At 55.6% G+C, this 15,696-nt stretch overlaps 1 protein-coding gene across 1 annotated transcript in view; it reads right to left on the bottom strand.

Annotated features, from left to right (window-relative positions):
* RAP1GAP2 (RAP1 GTPase activating protein 2) overlaps positions 1–15,696 on the bottom strand; it is a 97,045-nt gene that overhangs the window by 20,275 nt on the left and 61,074 nt on the right. Inside the window, exon 5 of the mRNA XM_019471786.1 lies at positions 5,468–5,552. Within this exon, the coding sequence (XP_019327331.1) occupies positions 5,468–5,552 (85 nt within the window). The remainder of the gene's footprint in view (positions 1–5,467; positions 5,553–15,696) is intronic.

Genomic DNA, 15,696 nt, shown 5'->3' with positions numbered 1-15,696 from the left:
CAAACGCTGCCGGTCCAGGAGGGAGAGCAGAAGGCGGGATCAGCAGCTCTGATCCTGTCGGCTATCAGAAACGGTTTGCAGAAGAGGGATGAGAGATTTGGGGCAGAAGGGGTCACGGTACCAAGGAGAAAGGCGTGGGGGGGTGATTTTTGGTGAGCTTGTAGAATAGACTGAATTTCTCAAAAGACAAAAAAGAGAGAAAAAAACAGAGGTGGAGATAAAGAAATCAAAATCAAAGACCACAGGAAAACCTCAGAGATATTTTCTTTTAATAAATGTGGCGAGCAAAGGTTAGTTTTACGGCACGAGCAGCCTAGTGACTGCCCTCAGTGACACCAGCTGGGATGGGGGAAAGACACTGCCAACACAGGTGGGGACTGCCGTGGCTCGGAAGAGCCCTGGCCATCTTTCCAGGTTTAGGCTATGCCCCATTTTTATCTACTGCACCTACAGGAGGAAAAACAAACCCCGGGCTCAGAAGAGCTGTGCCCAAAGCTGGGAGCACTTTAAAAAAGGCTTTTCCTTATTTTGAGTTTGGTTTAGATTCCGGTTTATCTTCAGGTCTCTGCGATGGACAAATGCTCTTTGAGTCAATTAAAATAGTTTCCAGGTCCCACTCTGCCAGTAGCCAGAACCAGAGAAGCAAACTGCACAGCAGCACCGGATCCACCTGCTAAAGCAAGTTCCAGCAGAAAACGCGTACACCTATTTAATAAAGCAGACAGCAGTCTGTACCCTTTAGGGATTTATGCATACTTGAAGCCAAGCTTTAGTGGGCCGCAAATATTTTGGTAATTATAGTGTAGACAATCACAGCTTTGTGACGCCCGGCAGGAAGCAATGTCACCTGCCGTGGGCCCAGCCGGCAGGAAAGGTTACACTCACTGCGCTTGGGCCGCTGAGACCGTCCGCTCCAAACTAAACCTGCATCTGCTTCTCAAATGCAACCAAAGGCAACGCCAGAGCAGACAGCTGTTTCCCCTACCACCTTCGGCAGGGCAAACCTGCCCAATAGCTTGTCCTAACGACCTCAGAAATGCAAAATATTCAACCCGAAATGGTATAGTTGCTATTCCTTTCCTGCTCACAGGTCCTCACCCCTTACCGCTGAGTGTGCTACACTGGCAGCGTGAGAGGGAATGTACAGTCACATCCCAGTGCTTCAGCACAGAAAAGTACGTGACTCCTCTCTGTCAGCACCAGGCAAGACACCGGGTCCGAAGCCGAGCCAGCTGGAGCACACAGTGTCTGTTCAGCTGCCCCAGGACCCCAGGGGAGAGTTTAGGGAGCAGGTACCTGCGGACAAGGAGCGCTCAGAGCAGAAGCTGCAGCACAGCCAGTAAGTGCCCGCTTTGAAGGTTTCCGAAGAAAATGACACACAGAAAGAAAACCCTGCACCAGGCGGGAGCCACCAAGGATGGAGCGCAGCAGGGCAGAGCTCTGCCCAGCACCCCTCCCCAGCGACCCACCACGGGTTACACAGCACTCACCAGCAGGCCCCGTAAGAAATCCATCATCTTCCCGGCATCACCTCCCTGCATCAGCCACACAGCCACGGCTGCTGCTGCAACCAGACTTCCTCATGGGCGCCCTGCGAGCGCGGCGGCAGCCAAGCACCAGCCCAGCCATCCCTCCCCAGCCCTGACACCTCCCTTCGTTAATGTTTCTCCAAGCCAGAGGCACGGCAGGACTGCTGCTTTGTTATTTCAAAGGGTGGCTCCCCTGGGAGGCAAAGTGCCCCAAACAGGTTGGGCAGGAAGCAGGTGAGGGTTTGCAAGGGGACAGGCAGGCTCCTGCCCTCTGCTCTGCTCCTGCCGGGATGCACAGCCCCGCAGGGGGATGCAATGCACCCCTCGGGAGGGCACTCGCGTGGCAGAGCTGCAGCGGGAACCAGGCACTGGGCAGAAGGCAGAAAATCTGACCTCTCCAGCTGAAAATCTGTACGCACAAAAAAGCCACAGCCCTTCCAAAGGAGCTGAACAAACCCCAACCGTAAATCCTCTCAGAGTCAGCTCAGGACAACCCAACCTGCTGACCCAGGAGCTGCAGAGTAGGCAGCAGAACCAACAGGGCCTTCTCATCCCAAAACCACCCAGGGAGCAGGCAGGACACGACTGCTTTGGCCAAAACGCCTGCGCGGCTGTGTCAGAGCACAGGCAGTCCCAGCTGCCAGAGACTCGCTCCTGTCCCTGCTCCCACCACCCATACCTACCCCTCGTCTCTCTCTGTGACACTAAGTCTTGCAGAGATCTCTGGGAAGCGCCTTCAAGTCTACTGGGAGCAGGGCAGAGCAGGATGAGCACCAAGGATATCGACTCAATGCACTCATGCTGCACAGCATCTCATCGCAGGTTCAGCTACACCAGCGCTGAGCCACCGCCCGGCATCCCCTGCACTGACCACGATGGTCAGGGGACCGAGCAACGTCTCCAGAAGGACCAGGTCTCTGGCTCCCAACCACAAAGTCACCCCAGGTTTACCTTCATCAAGCTGATAGCTCCTTAATCCCTGACATCTCCTCTCCCAGGCATCTCCAGTTCCCTCTCTTAAATGCCAGCAAATACATACCCAGCCCCTGCTTTTCAAGAACTGACGGCAGCTGAGACCAAAGCAGCAGCAGGGGCACAGGGAAGCTCCAAACAAGCAGACGCACAAACAAAACCCAGTGGCCCACAGACAGCCCCCGCTCTGAAGACAAATGGGATTATTCCTGTTTGGCACCTCTGGAGCTCCCTGCGCCTGGCAAAGACGCAGGAGCCTCCTCTGCCGCTGCCTGGCCGGGGTGCCAGCGCAGGCAGCTGTCACCGCAGCAGCTCTGCCATCACCAGCACCATGGGGACTGAGGGATGGAGGGAGGGAGCACACGCCACGGGCTCCCAGCTCTGCCTCACCGTTCCAAAAGGACAACCTGTGCCATCTGCAAAAGATCCTGGAGCCCTTTAATCCTGCTGTAAAGCAGAACAAGTCAGTAATCGCTTTTTAATTGCTTTAATTATGTGATTATAAAAACGAAGAACCAGCAGTGAAACAGGCAGCCTCCAGCCTTGCTGTGGAGACCAGTCCCCTGGCGTGTCCTCAGCCAAAGCCATCGCCAGCCTCTCTCCCAGCTGCAGCACCCACAGTGAGATGGGCCCATGCGTCTTGCGATGCGAGAAGGAATGGCCATCTTTGAGATGCATGAAAAAAAAAACCTCACCATTTCCTTTTGGGGAGCTTACATTACCTGAAGCATATGGAATAGCATCTACACACTTTTTCCATGCCAGGCTTTCCACAGGTTTCCGTGCCAAGTTTCCCATGCTGAGGGAAGCCTTGAGCTGAAGTTTAAACATCATTGAAGAGCCCGACCTCCCGCTGCCCAGCATCGCCTGGCTCCAGCCGAGAAGCAGCCGTACCCCCCCTGCCTGCGGAGTGCCTGGGGTCTCGCCCCCCATAACCCCTCCTGCAGCAGCACCTGGGCAGGGGGCAGACCCTGGCATTGGGGGCCACCTCCACAGCCGGGCTCAGCCTGCCTGGCTCGCAGGCTCATTAAAAGGCAGAATTTCCATTTAAAACATGATGAGGGCAAGGGCAAAGGCTAAGGCAGAACCTCTCAGGACACAGGTGCTGCTGTAAAGTCTGGGAAGGCACGAGGGAGCACGGCAGCAGGACGAGCCCCAGGGATGCTGCAGGGCTGCAGTGCTCACGGTCACAGAAAGTCCTACCTGAACTCCAGCCAGGTGTTACTGAGCAATTTACCACCTTTCTGCAAGGCAAAATAAATTGCAATAACAATTTGTTTCCTCCCGCAGGGGCAGAGTGGGCAGGCTGGGGCTGTGGAGGAGCCGCGGCGCTCGCCCAGGACGGCCCACGTGAGAAACACCAACGCTCGCCGCTTCCCCGGCCATGCACGGGCAGATGGGCACCAGGCGTCCCACCACGGGATGCAGCAACGTCCCCGAGGTGAAATCCCTCTAAGCCGCCGGGAGGGCTGCTCATCGCCCAGCACCATCCCGCTTGTCCTCTGAGTCTGGTAAACGGCGCGGGGGCTTTTGGCTTCCCCTCCTCAGGCACCAGCCCAAGGCCGACCAGGAACGTTGCTGGCACGAGGACCGGGAAGCACGCTCTGCTGCTGGCATGCTGGCACCTCCTGCACCTGGCACACTGCACATCCCTGGGTACACCCCGCAGGTGGGATCCCCCTCTCCCCCTATTTCCCACGGTGCCCCCAAGACAACGCCCCCACTGCCGGCGGGCTCTCCCCAGAGGCGCATCCCCACTCCCTCCCATCATTCCAGGCTTCAAGCCCCCCCGAGGACCCCACTCTCCTCCTCCGCAGCCCGATGAGGTGCCACAGCTCGTGTCACCAGTGAACTGTGTCAGCTCCTGCCTGCTTTGTGCACCCAGGTCATACACAAAACCCTAAATAAACCAAATTGTCAGAAGCTCCACTAATAAACTCCTCCAACTCAACACTCTATTTCCAAGCCCACTTGCTTTTAACAACCATTTAACCAGGTTCTCAGCCACCTCGTAATCCTCACATTCATCTCATCTTCTCCAGCTTAATGAGTAATTTCCCGGGTGGCAGCATATTGAGCGCTCTGCAACAACCCAGGGAGAAGAGCTACAATTGCCTTTGCCTGGAAACTCTGGTATCGCAGAAATGCCTCAGGTTACTCTGACAGAAGCTACTTTTGGTGAACCCGTGTTGCATTTTATCCTATTTTCCCATTCATTTCCATGTCTCAGATTGACTTTTCCTGCCAAATTCGCTCTGAAGCTTTGCCCCAGGTCACCTCCCCGGCTCTCTGCATAGCCCTGCTTGGCAAAGGGTTGCGCGCTCCCTGCTTGCCTGAGACTGTTTGAACAAGATAACTGCAAGCTGGGAGCTGCGGAGGTGCCCAGTCAACCTCAGCTCAAGCAGGACCAGCTTCCAGGTCTGACCAGGTTGCTCGTGACCTTCTCCAGTTGGGTTTGAGAAAACTGCAGGAGGGGCAGAGCCCTGCAGAGGCAGCCGGGCACAGGCAGAGCGGAGGGGAAGCACCGTGTCCCACGACCTGCTGCCTCCACCACGGCAAAAGGCAGCGGCCGAGCAGTCCCCGGCAGGAGCGAGCGGTGGGTCGGACCCCGCCAGCAGTGCCTGCCTGCCGGGGACGCGCTGTCTGCCTTGTGCTGGCAAGCAGCCGCCCGCCTCGGCACCCAGAGAGGGTTATTAGAAGGATAACAGCACTGGTATTCTCCACCCTGCTTGGCATCGCCGCTCGTGATTGCGTAACATGAGCGGCAGGGCGGGAGGGGGCCCGCCGGCACGCACGCCCCGCTGCCGCTGATGGTGTCTGAACACGCTGCAGGCTGAACTCCAGAAACCACCTACTGCTGCTCCCTCGGGAACAGCCCAAATCCGTACAGCCGCTGCGTTGGAAGTGCCGCTCCTCACCAGCTTCAGTTTCCAAAACCGGCACCTCGGCTTGGACCGCTTGCCCGCATTCATGGTCGGCGGGGCGGTGAGGGGGGGGGACAGCGGCCGCTCCGGGACGGTCACATCCGTGCTGTTCAGCAGCTCCTGTTTCCTGAAAAACCAAATGCAGGCATGTCAGCTTTCCCCGTGCCCCGAGCAAGAGCATGAGTCGGAAGATAAGGGCTTATCTTCTTTGGCAAAGCCACGGGCGTGCGGGCTGCCTGTAGAATAATATCATGAATCTGAGAAAAAACCAAACAGATCACATAAAAAGATGATAAAAGTCATCTGAAAAGCCCCATGCCCAGGGCGGGCCAAGACCCCTCGCTGCCTCACCGAGGGCCCGGGCTCTGCCCCTGGGAGCCGGCCGGAGCCCGGCTGTGGGGCTGGGGCGCGGTACAGCGGAGCGGGGACAGCAGGGCTGGGTTTCTATGACAACCCATCCCCACGGTTTCCCTCCATCTGGCACCCTCCCTGCCTGGGCAGGATCCGCGGCTGATCGGCCTCCCGGCAGCCCAGGCACCATGGAGGGTGGAGGAGGCTTCCAGCCCAGTGATGCCGGCGTAAAACCCAGGGACGCCCCGGCGAGGGTTTGGCAGGGCCCAGCTGAGGGCACCTCTGCCACAGGCTACCTGGGCATGGGCGCTGAATTTGGAGGCAGTGAGAGGTGTCGTGAGGACACGAGACCCCCGGGGAGCTGGGAGCAGCCCCCATGCCACGGACCTACCACGAAAGCATCACGCAAAAGCCCCCCAGCCTCGAAAAGGCACAACCTCGGCCCTCCAGCGATTATCTGATTAAAACCACCCTGTCCCCTTTACACCAACAGCTTCCCAGGCAGACAACCAAGCCGTCACTCGCAGCGGTACTGCCAGATGCTACTCTGGGAGTCAGAAAATCTGAGATGTAATTTAGTTTCCTCTCGTCCCTGCCAGGTTAGTCCTGCAGAAACCAGGCCAAAATGTCCAACTGTTTATCTCGCAGTAACGAGGTTTGGTTCCCATGGCAGCCCGCCCCAGGATGGCACGGCACGGCGCAACGTGCACAGCAGCCGGGCACCGATGCCCGCCGGGGCCCTCTCCAAAACACACAGCTCCTGCCAAAGGGTGCACACCCAACCTCCTGCAACACCTGCCCTCGCCACCAGCCCCACCACCTCAGCTCCTGCCCTCCCGCCCACGCTGCCTTCCTCCGCCAAGTCCCAGCTCTCATGACAGCAGGTGACAACCACATGCTGGCCATGGGGGAGGCTCGGGTGCCTGCAGCACCTCCTCGGCAGGGCCGTGCGCCACGGGGATGCAGCAGGGATGCAGCAGGGATGCTGCGGGCACTGCAGGCAAGTTTTCTACAAGACCGTTGGTGCAACAGCGGTGCAAAAGCCAACCGTTGCCTGCGTGAGCAAAGGAGCAGCTGTTCCGCTGTGTCCCTGCTAACGAGAGACTGAACCGGAGCTTGAGAAGGGCTGGCTCCTGCTCCTCCTGCCTGTATGCACAGCTGCTCTTGCTAATAGGCTTCTCCTGTTCCTGATGAAACTTGACTCCATCTCTTTAAACACATAAATGTACGTATGTATACACACACTCATATATACACATGCATATAGATAAGCTTTTAGGAGAAAGCCCTCTGCACGCTGCGGGTTGCAGGAAGGCACTGCAGTCTCCCGCCTGTCCGCAGCCCCACACTGCAGGATCCCAGCCTGCCCTTTGCAGCGCCACAGCCCAGGCCGGGGATTTGGCATCTCTCCCTGTGGCTATGGGACCAGCTTCACAGCAGCGCCTCGGAGCCCATGTCCCTGCAGCCGCCACGATTAGATTTGGACGGAGGGGGCTGACAGCTGTCAGCCTGTGCTGTTAATGTATTGCACGTATGGAGACAGGAGAAGCAGGGAGCTGCAGCGCCTGTGACCAAGGGAAGTCTGCTGGTTTTGGCTGGGATAGAGTTAATTTTCTTCATAGTAGCTAGTGTGGGGCTATGGTTTGGATTTGTGCTGAAAACAGTGTTGATAACAGAGGGATGTTTTCGTTACTGCTGTGCAGTGCTCACACTGAGTCAAGGCCTTTTCTGCTCCTCACCCCACCCCACCAGCGAGCAGGCTGGGGGGGCACAAGAAGTTGGGAGGGAACCCAGCCAGGACAGCTGACCCCAACTGACCGAAGGGATATTCCACACCGTATGGCGTCATGCCCAGCATATAAAGCTGGGGGAAGAAGGAGGAAGGGGGGACGTTTGGGGTGATGGCGTTTGTCTTCCCAAGTCACCGTTAGGCGTGATGGAGCCCTGCTGTCCTGGAGATGGCTGAACACTTGCCTGCCGATGGGAAGCAGTGAATGAATTCCTAGTTTTGCTTTGCTTGCACGTGGGGCTTTTGCTTTACCTGTTAAACTGTCTTTATCTCAACCCACGAGTTTTCTCACTTTTACCCTTCGGATTCTCTCCCCCATCCCACCAGGGGGGAGTGTGGGGCTTAGTTGCCAGCTGGGGTTAAACCACAACCGGAAGGCAGGGACCAACAGGACACAAACTGATAGTTCTCATTAGTCAACGACCAAGGAACAAGAATTAATGGACTTCAGTTATAGCCAGGGGAACATCAGCTGGATGTCGGGGGAAATTCAGGGCTGGAGTTCAAGCCCATGAATCTGTCCTGGAGGCCTAAGACCAGCCCAGGCAGGGCACGGGGGGATCAGCACAGCACGGGGCAGGACGATGTACTGCCATACCGGGCAGTGCCGCAGCCAAGACCAGCCACCGGCACGCGGGGACCCGGCCCACAGACCCCTGGGACCCAGCAGGCCAAATCCTCTGGTACTTGTAATTAATTGCTGATTGCACTTCTTGGAGCCTGGGGCGGCGCAGGCGTGCGGGCAGCAGGGCCCTGCCACCAGGACTTCTTTCCCTTGGACTCGGACGATCCTGCTGGGCTCCTCCCGAGGCGCGGGCAGCCACAGGCAGGAGGAAGGTGGACTTTTTGGCCTCCAGGCTGCAATGCAACGGAGCGGGAGGAGCAGAGTGGAGAGCTGCCCCGCGGCTGCGAGGGGTGAAGGCAAAGCAGGACCAGCAGCACCCGTCCCTGTCCCCATCGCAGCCACAGGGCACCAAGGGCTGCGGTACCGCCCGGGCTGTGCCAGCAACGCAACCGCAGCTGGAGTCACTGGGGGAAATACCCAGCAGTTTGTGTCCAAATGTGAATCTGGACCAAGGGCTGACATTTTACATTACATTAAACCAATATACATCTTTTTTTCTTTCTATTTTTTAAAATCAGAGCAGGTCAAATTTGCCTTACATTATTACGTCTTATTTAAGCTCTTGGCATCTTCCAGTTTTTCAGTGCAAGAAATGAATTAAAACAATGTGGGACTGTGTATGGGCAATAGCAGAATTCATGTCCTGCCCACCCATATTGTTTATCGAGCTCCTTCCCTTTCTCCTCTCCACAAACTCACCACGATTCCACTGCTGAAAAAATGCCGAGGATGACAGATTTTTACTGTTTGCTCTTTGACTTTCTAGGACACTAAAGCACAGCCTGATCTGGAGCAAACCACTCATCCTTTGCTCTCCTTGCTTTGAACCCTGAGCTCTGCCTGATTGCGCTAATCTGCACAATGGCCTCAAAGGCATAAAATATATCAGACTTTGCAAAGATTAAAGTTACAGGGATGCACACAAATAATTTGATTTGATCTGGGATTTGTAACAGGTTGCCATAGCATCACATTCTAAGTATTATAAAATCACTCACACAACGTGTCCCTCTGTCACATGCTGATTGCTTCTTTGGGGCCAAACTGCTGGAACTGCTCCTGCAATTCCGGGGACAGCAAAACAAACCCATTCACCAGCCACCGCTTGTAATTAGCCTCCGTGCACTGGAAATATGTTACATTAAACTGCAACCACTGACTCGGATGATTCAGTCTGCCGTCAGCTATGGGGTCAAGGGCCATCAGCCTAATTCCCAAACAGATTACCCTCACGGGATGATAAATGAATCATGAGGAAGATTAGCACGTCTTTATCTGTGCACTGGCGTGCTCCCACAGAGAAGCAGCCCCCGGGGATCTCCCGTGAAGCCAACGCCAGAGCCAGCGGGTGCTCATGGCAGCCCCACGCCATGACCCGGTCCCCGGCTGGCACAAGGGGTACGAGTGTCTGCAGAGCCTGAACCACAGCAAAGGTTCCAGGCATTCACGCCAGCAAGGACCAGGGCTGGGGGACGCTGTGCAGCTCCCTGTGGCACCAGCACCTGTCTCCCACCCACAGCAGGGGCCCCGGGAAGCAGCCCCAGGACATTCAGCCCCCCCAGGGGTTTCCCTGCAAAGCCAGAGACCGGCTAGCCGGGGGATGCCAGTGGCCTGCAGCATGTGAGCATCACTGCCTCCGCTGCGCAGCAGGATGGCCTCCCTCATCCCACGGGGGCCGGGACCCTCCCACGGCACAACCCCCAGCGCGCTCTGCGTTAGCCTTCCCGACATGCTGGCGGCTCTCCCACCGAGTCCTGCACCAGGATGGCGCAGCGCAAGAAGAAAACACGTCTCCTGCCTGAGCAGCCTGACCGCAGACACGACGCAAGAGGGCAATGAGGAAGCGGGGGAGAGGATGGGGTGGGGAAGGGCAGCAGGAATAACATGATGAGCTTAAGCGTGGCCTTGGCACGGCACAGCTCCAATATATGGCCTCTGCGATCACTCCCCACTCGCCTCTCCCTGGCACCACGGGATACGCGCGGCTCGATAACATATCCAAAGGTTATGGTGCTGCACTTGCTCCCCAGAGGAGTTATGGTGCTGCGCTTGCTCCCCAAAGGCAGCACCCAGCACCCAGCACCCAGCAGGCAGCCCTCTGCTTCGCCTGGCCCCCACACCCCCGAGCCCACCCTGGCCGCATCCAGAGCACAGGATGGGCGAGAGCATCCTCTGGAGCTGCACCGCTGCACAGCTGGACACGGGCCTTCCCAGAAGGCAACACAGGCATCACTTTTGTAGTTTTATTTCTTCGTTTTTCTCATTAGGCAAATTAAGAGAAGGAAAAGAAAGAATTAGAATCCTACATACTTAGTAAATCTAATTAAGGAAATACCTTAATGCAGTTACGTAGGCCCAACTGCAGGGTTTCCTAACAGAGACCGTGAGATCAGCCCTGACATCCCGGCATGGGTCCCGTGAGGCTGTGCTGGGGGGGGACCCCGCTGCCGCCAGCCGCCACCGGGAAGGCACAGCCTGTTCAGCCGGGGCTGCTCCCCCTGCTTCTCCCAAAGGGGGAACAAATGGGGATTTTTTTCCCCCCATTTTGAGTGCGTGGGCACTGGGTTTGTAACGCTGGCGAGTTCCCAACACACCGAGGGCAGGTGAAGTCTTTCTCTTGTCTTTAGAGCATCCCTGATCACATCCCAAAAGCGCCTACAAATTAATATCCTGAATTTGGTAAACCCCACCGACATACTGAAATTGTGATTAAAATGTCCCGTTCAGTACAGAGCCAGGGCTGCCGGGACGCCCGGAGCCCCCCAAGCTTTCCCAGACGAACCCCTGCCTCCGGGCGCACACTTTCCTCCCGCTTTCTCAGTCTAAAGCCTAATGAAAAACTCCTAATGCATCCCACCTTCTTGTTTTGTTTGTCTGATTTACCAGACAGGCTCTAAATTGACACGGTACATTCATATAAATTACACATGGGAAGGGACGATGTCAACGTATTATCTGACACGGCAAAGCGTTTCGCACTAAGTAGTTAGCTCTACCTTTTGTTACACTGTGTAAATCCAACACGGAGCATTGCAGGTTATGTTTATGCCTACGCTTAATTCTGCAGACGAAACCTGGCCTAAGGAGGTGCAAAACTCCTGCAGCAACAAGTGCAGCCTGTCTAGATGCTGCATCCTTGAGAAGGACAGCAAAGATTATCCTGTAAATTAACAGCTTCTATTTTTGGAGCCATCATTTTTTTGCCCTTGATGGGCATCACCTTGCCAGCTGCTCCCTCTTCAGTTTATTTAATATTCAATGCCCAGTGTCTTAAGTTTTCACAGAGGACTGTGCTTCTGTATTGCTTTTCATCTTCACACCGCCCCGGGTTAAGCCCCTGTCACGGGGTGGGTGGTGGGATCGGAGCCCAGGCTGCTCGCCCTACCTCCGCAGGAGGCTCCTCTCCATCCCCGCTCCCCGCAGGAGGGTCCCGCACGGCTGCTGCGGCTGACGGCACACGGCTGGGACCGAGCCTCCGACACCCAGCTCCCGGGACACCGGTGAGCACCTGCTGATCCCCCAGGCACAGAGGCGGCCAGGAGCCCTCGGCCGGCTGCTCATAAGTTGCAAAAAAAACAACCCCAAATTTTTTTTTTTTTTTTTTTTTTTGCAACAGAGATGAGGGCACAGTGCTGAGATTTTACACCTGGAAATCTGCAGTGAGTGCCTGAACGAGGCACCTTACTCTGACTTTGAACAGCTCTCCAATCAATCCCGGGGACTCCAGGCAGGCAAGATCTCGCTGCATCATCACTCATCCCGAGGAGGACGTCTGCAGAGGACACGCACTGCTGCAGGGCTCCCACTGACTTCAGACAGCCCTGGGGCTCCACAGCCACCCCAGACCTGGGTTTCATCCTCCCAGCCATGTGCGCCCAGCCCTGCGAAGCTGCCAGTGCTCCGAGGCTTAAACAGGCGCAGGGCAAAGCCCCACCGTGGAACATCTTCCCTGAAAAACTGATTTACCTTGTTATGTCCTGGGCTCGGGCTGGCCCTACCCTGAAGCGTTACCTTCTTGCACTGAAGCCTGAGAGTCAGCAAAGAAAAAGCGCAGCATTTTCTGGTCTAGATTTCTTGCAATAAATTACGTATTTGCAAATTGCCAGCCTGCATCTGTGTGCACACACAGCCTCCCCGACTGCACAGCTCCCACAAGCGGGAACCAAAGCCCTGCTCAGAGCAAGGTGACATTTAACTGCCAACAAGTTTAGCTTTAATTACTCCTCTGCACCGAGAATATTGTTGAGAACAGTTCGGAGCGTCCCGCGCTCGTGCGGGCAGTGCTGCCTGTGCTGGCTGGGGTGGGTCACTGCTGCCTGTGCTGATTGTGTGGGTCACTGCTGCACTGCGCATTGCCCGTCCTGCTCGGGGGGGACAGCGAGGAACTGGCTCCTGCTTTGCCTGCACCTCTACAGACACTGGGTTCTTTCCAACTGGCCAAGGACTTCCCATTTGGTCTGGCTAGGAAAGTGAGGCTCGATATGCAAATAATGGTGGAAAGATATTTTTATCATTTACAAATTTTGTTGTCTGATCTCACTTGCAGGAGTAGAGAGAGAAAGTGGTGATTTCCCACAGCATTTGGATAAACCAGCCAAGGCACTCACGGACCTTTTAAAACCAGAAGGCTCATCTGATCCAATTCCTGACAAACATGAGCCAGCAAGCCTTGGGCAGCCGTTTCTGAGCTGATTCAATAATTTGCAAATTACAGAGAACAGCACCCAGAAACCAGCATTTCCAACCGCAGGCAGAACCAACACCGAAGGGTGAAGGGACGCTGTCCCAAGGCGGAAGGCATCCATGCCAGGGGTGGGAGGTGGAGCAGGAGGGGAGAGGCCCAAAATGTGCAGGATGCTGCTCCGGTGAACGTCCCTCTGAAACAAACAGGAATTAAAACTGACTTCAGCAGTACAAAGATTTCACTCAATGGCTCCAGGAGACAGACTACCCATGAGTAAGCCCTTGCTGAACTAAACAGTAAACTAACAGCAGCAACAAAAGACATTTGCCTGATTCCCAGTTGCCTACACCGTAGCTGAGACCGATAAGCGAATGGAGGGGTGCACCCACACCGAGGCACCCACCCACCGGCTTTACCCCGCGAGAAGACGGCCACCATAGCATCACCTGGCTTGCACATGGGACATTCGGGAAAATCGATTTAGATAAAAATACCCAGTTCCAAATCCTAGGTTTCTGGAGCGGGACCAGAGCCAGAAGGAGCCCCGAGCCCACAGCAGCAGCAGCCCCCCAGGCCCCAGCTGCTGGTGCATGTTACTGCTGCCCCCCCCTCCAACTCAAGTGCTCAGGACAGGCACGGACAGATTGATTGCAAGGTAAGCATCACCCCAGCTTTGCGAGGGGAGCTTGGTGAAGTCGATTTGTTGTGCTGCACTTTGCTGGGTTGCTAATGAGAAAGGGACATGGGCCACCAGGGACTCTGCAGCTGCCACCGATCCTGCCAGGCTTGCATATGGCTCATGTAAAGCAAAATTCAATTGCAAACACAGAACAAAGACCGAATGTAGGAGGAAAAAAAGAAAATAGGAGCAGGTGGAGGAACAGAGTCCCTTTTGACGATACCGCTAGCAGCCCCTTCCTTTTCCTGCAGATTATGTCACTTTGATGGCCCTGGCAGCTTGCATAAGACGAAGCAGCCACCGTAAAGCACTGCTTGAATTCTTGCAATCACTCCCATGAAGGCTCCTCAGTCCACAGCAGACAGGAAAAAACCTCCTCAGGGTCTTGTTCTCCCCTTGAGATGTCTGTGTGACTCTCGTCCTCAGTAAACCCTGCAGCAAGAACTACACTGAGAGGGTTTGTGCTCAACATGATGGTGGGGAAAAAAATTTTTAAAAAAACCCAGACTCACACATCACCGGCCAGATTTCTGTGAAAGTTCAGAGCCAGATTTTTTCACAGCCCTCAAGTGTCATGCTGAGCTCATTCATAGAAATCTGGTACCTAGGGGAAAGACGACTCTTTGGGAAACATCTTGCTCGGTGTGACTGGTAAAACACTCTCTTCTTTCCCTGCCATGTTTTGAGGCACACGCGGGATGGCCAACAAGTTTCAGCAGGGATGATGTTCGGAGGACCATTGGGGCCCTCGCTGGTGGCACAGACCTCCCCAGCACTCGGACATTCCCTACACGCAGCATGTGAAAGCGGAAGAGGCTCTGGACCACAGAGCGCTTGGGGGGCCCCAGCCGCCCCCAAGCCAGCCAGCCCCTCCGAAACGTGCTGGCCCGTAGCTGGAGCCCACGGCTCATGGGCAGAGCTACAGCAGGGATGGGCCTGGGCTAAACGAGCCAAATTCCAAGGGGCAACAGTGGGGATAGGAATGGCCGAGCCCGCCAGGGCACCCCAACACAGTCCCCACACCCCACATCCCAGCTGGGGGCAGGGGAAGACAGGGGTCACAGCCATGGCATGTCTCAGCTCAGGTGAGCATCCATCTCTGCTGTTCACTCAGGACCATCAGGACCTGCGGGTTAGTTTTTTCCAACCGTTCAGCTTTGATGATCTACGTAAAACCCCAGCAAAGAAGAAGAAAATACCCCAAAACAACAACAGCAACACATGAACTATACGGGAAGGCCACCTTTAAGTCATAAAAGCATCACTAAAATCCTGCTCTCAAGGGCACCTGTTGTCCAAGGGAAAGCACCTATGGCAGCAGCACCGAAAAACGGGGTACGGACCCTGTGACCCAAAACTGTGGGTGGGGGAAGAGCTAAAGCGTCATCCACAGTCCTCTAACTCTGATTTTTCAGGCTCACAGACTGGCGGGGCAGGGGGATACTTCACAATAAAGATTCCAAATAGTCAGTTCTTCATTCATATGGTTTTGGTAGAAAATCACAGATTGAACCAAAAAAAAAAAAACCCTCAATCTGCAGCAGTGCCCACGTTGCTTCCACCCCGAACCAGAGGTATGCACACCGCCGAGGTTTGGATGCATATTTCTTACTATTTTTAACAACAAAGTTGCCAGAGCAGCACAGTCCTGGAGGAGAGAGAACTCCCTGACCAAGGACGCGCAACATAAATCAGAGCAGAGTAAATCTCTGAAGCAAACAGCAACTCCCCTTAATGAGCGGCAGGGAGAGCGGAGCCGCGCAGAGCAGATGCCAGCTAACACAATATTGCGAACAGGCTATTTCCTCAAAACACAAAGTTGAACATAAAGTACAATCCGTGGCTTAGTCAATGAAAGATGAAACCGTTTGTCAGCTGTTCCCAGCGAAGAGAGAAAGCTGTTGAGCCGAGTTACAGCAGTTCTGCGAACACGGTGATCCCTGAAAGAGAACGGTCCTTCTCCGTCTTCTACAGCAGGAGAAACGGGCGTCGGGGCTGACCGGACTCGGAAGGCTGAAGTGCAGCCCCCGCACACGCACACGCACCCTGCGAGCAGGTCGCCGGTTACCCCCGGGGCCGACGGTCCGGCTCCGGGGCAGCGCCGCCGACCCACACGCGCGCACCAGACCCACCCGAGGAACAG

Source organism: Aptenodytes forsteri, unplaced genomic scaffold (assembly GCF_000699145.1).
Source record: "Aptenodytes forsteri isolate BGI_AS27 unplaced genomic scaffold, ASM69914v1 Scaffold66, whole genome shotgun sequence".
Lineage (NCBI taxonomy): Eukaryota > Metazoa > Chordata > Aves > Sphenisciformes > Spheniscidae > Aptenodytes > Aptenodytes forsteri.
This window is presented reverse-complemented; position numbering and strand designations above follow the sequence as displayed.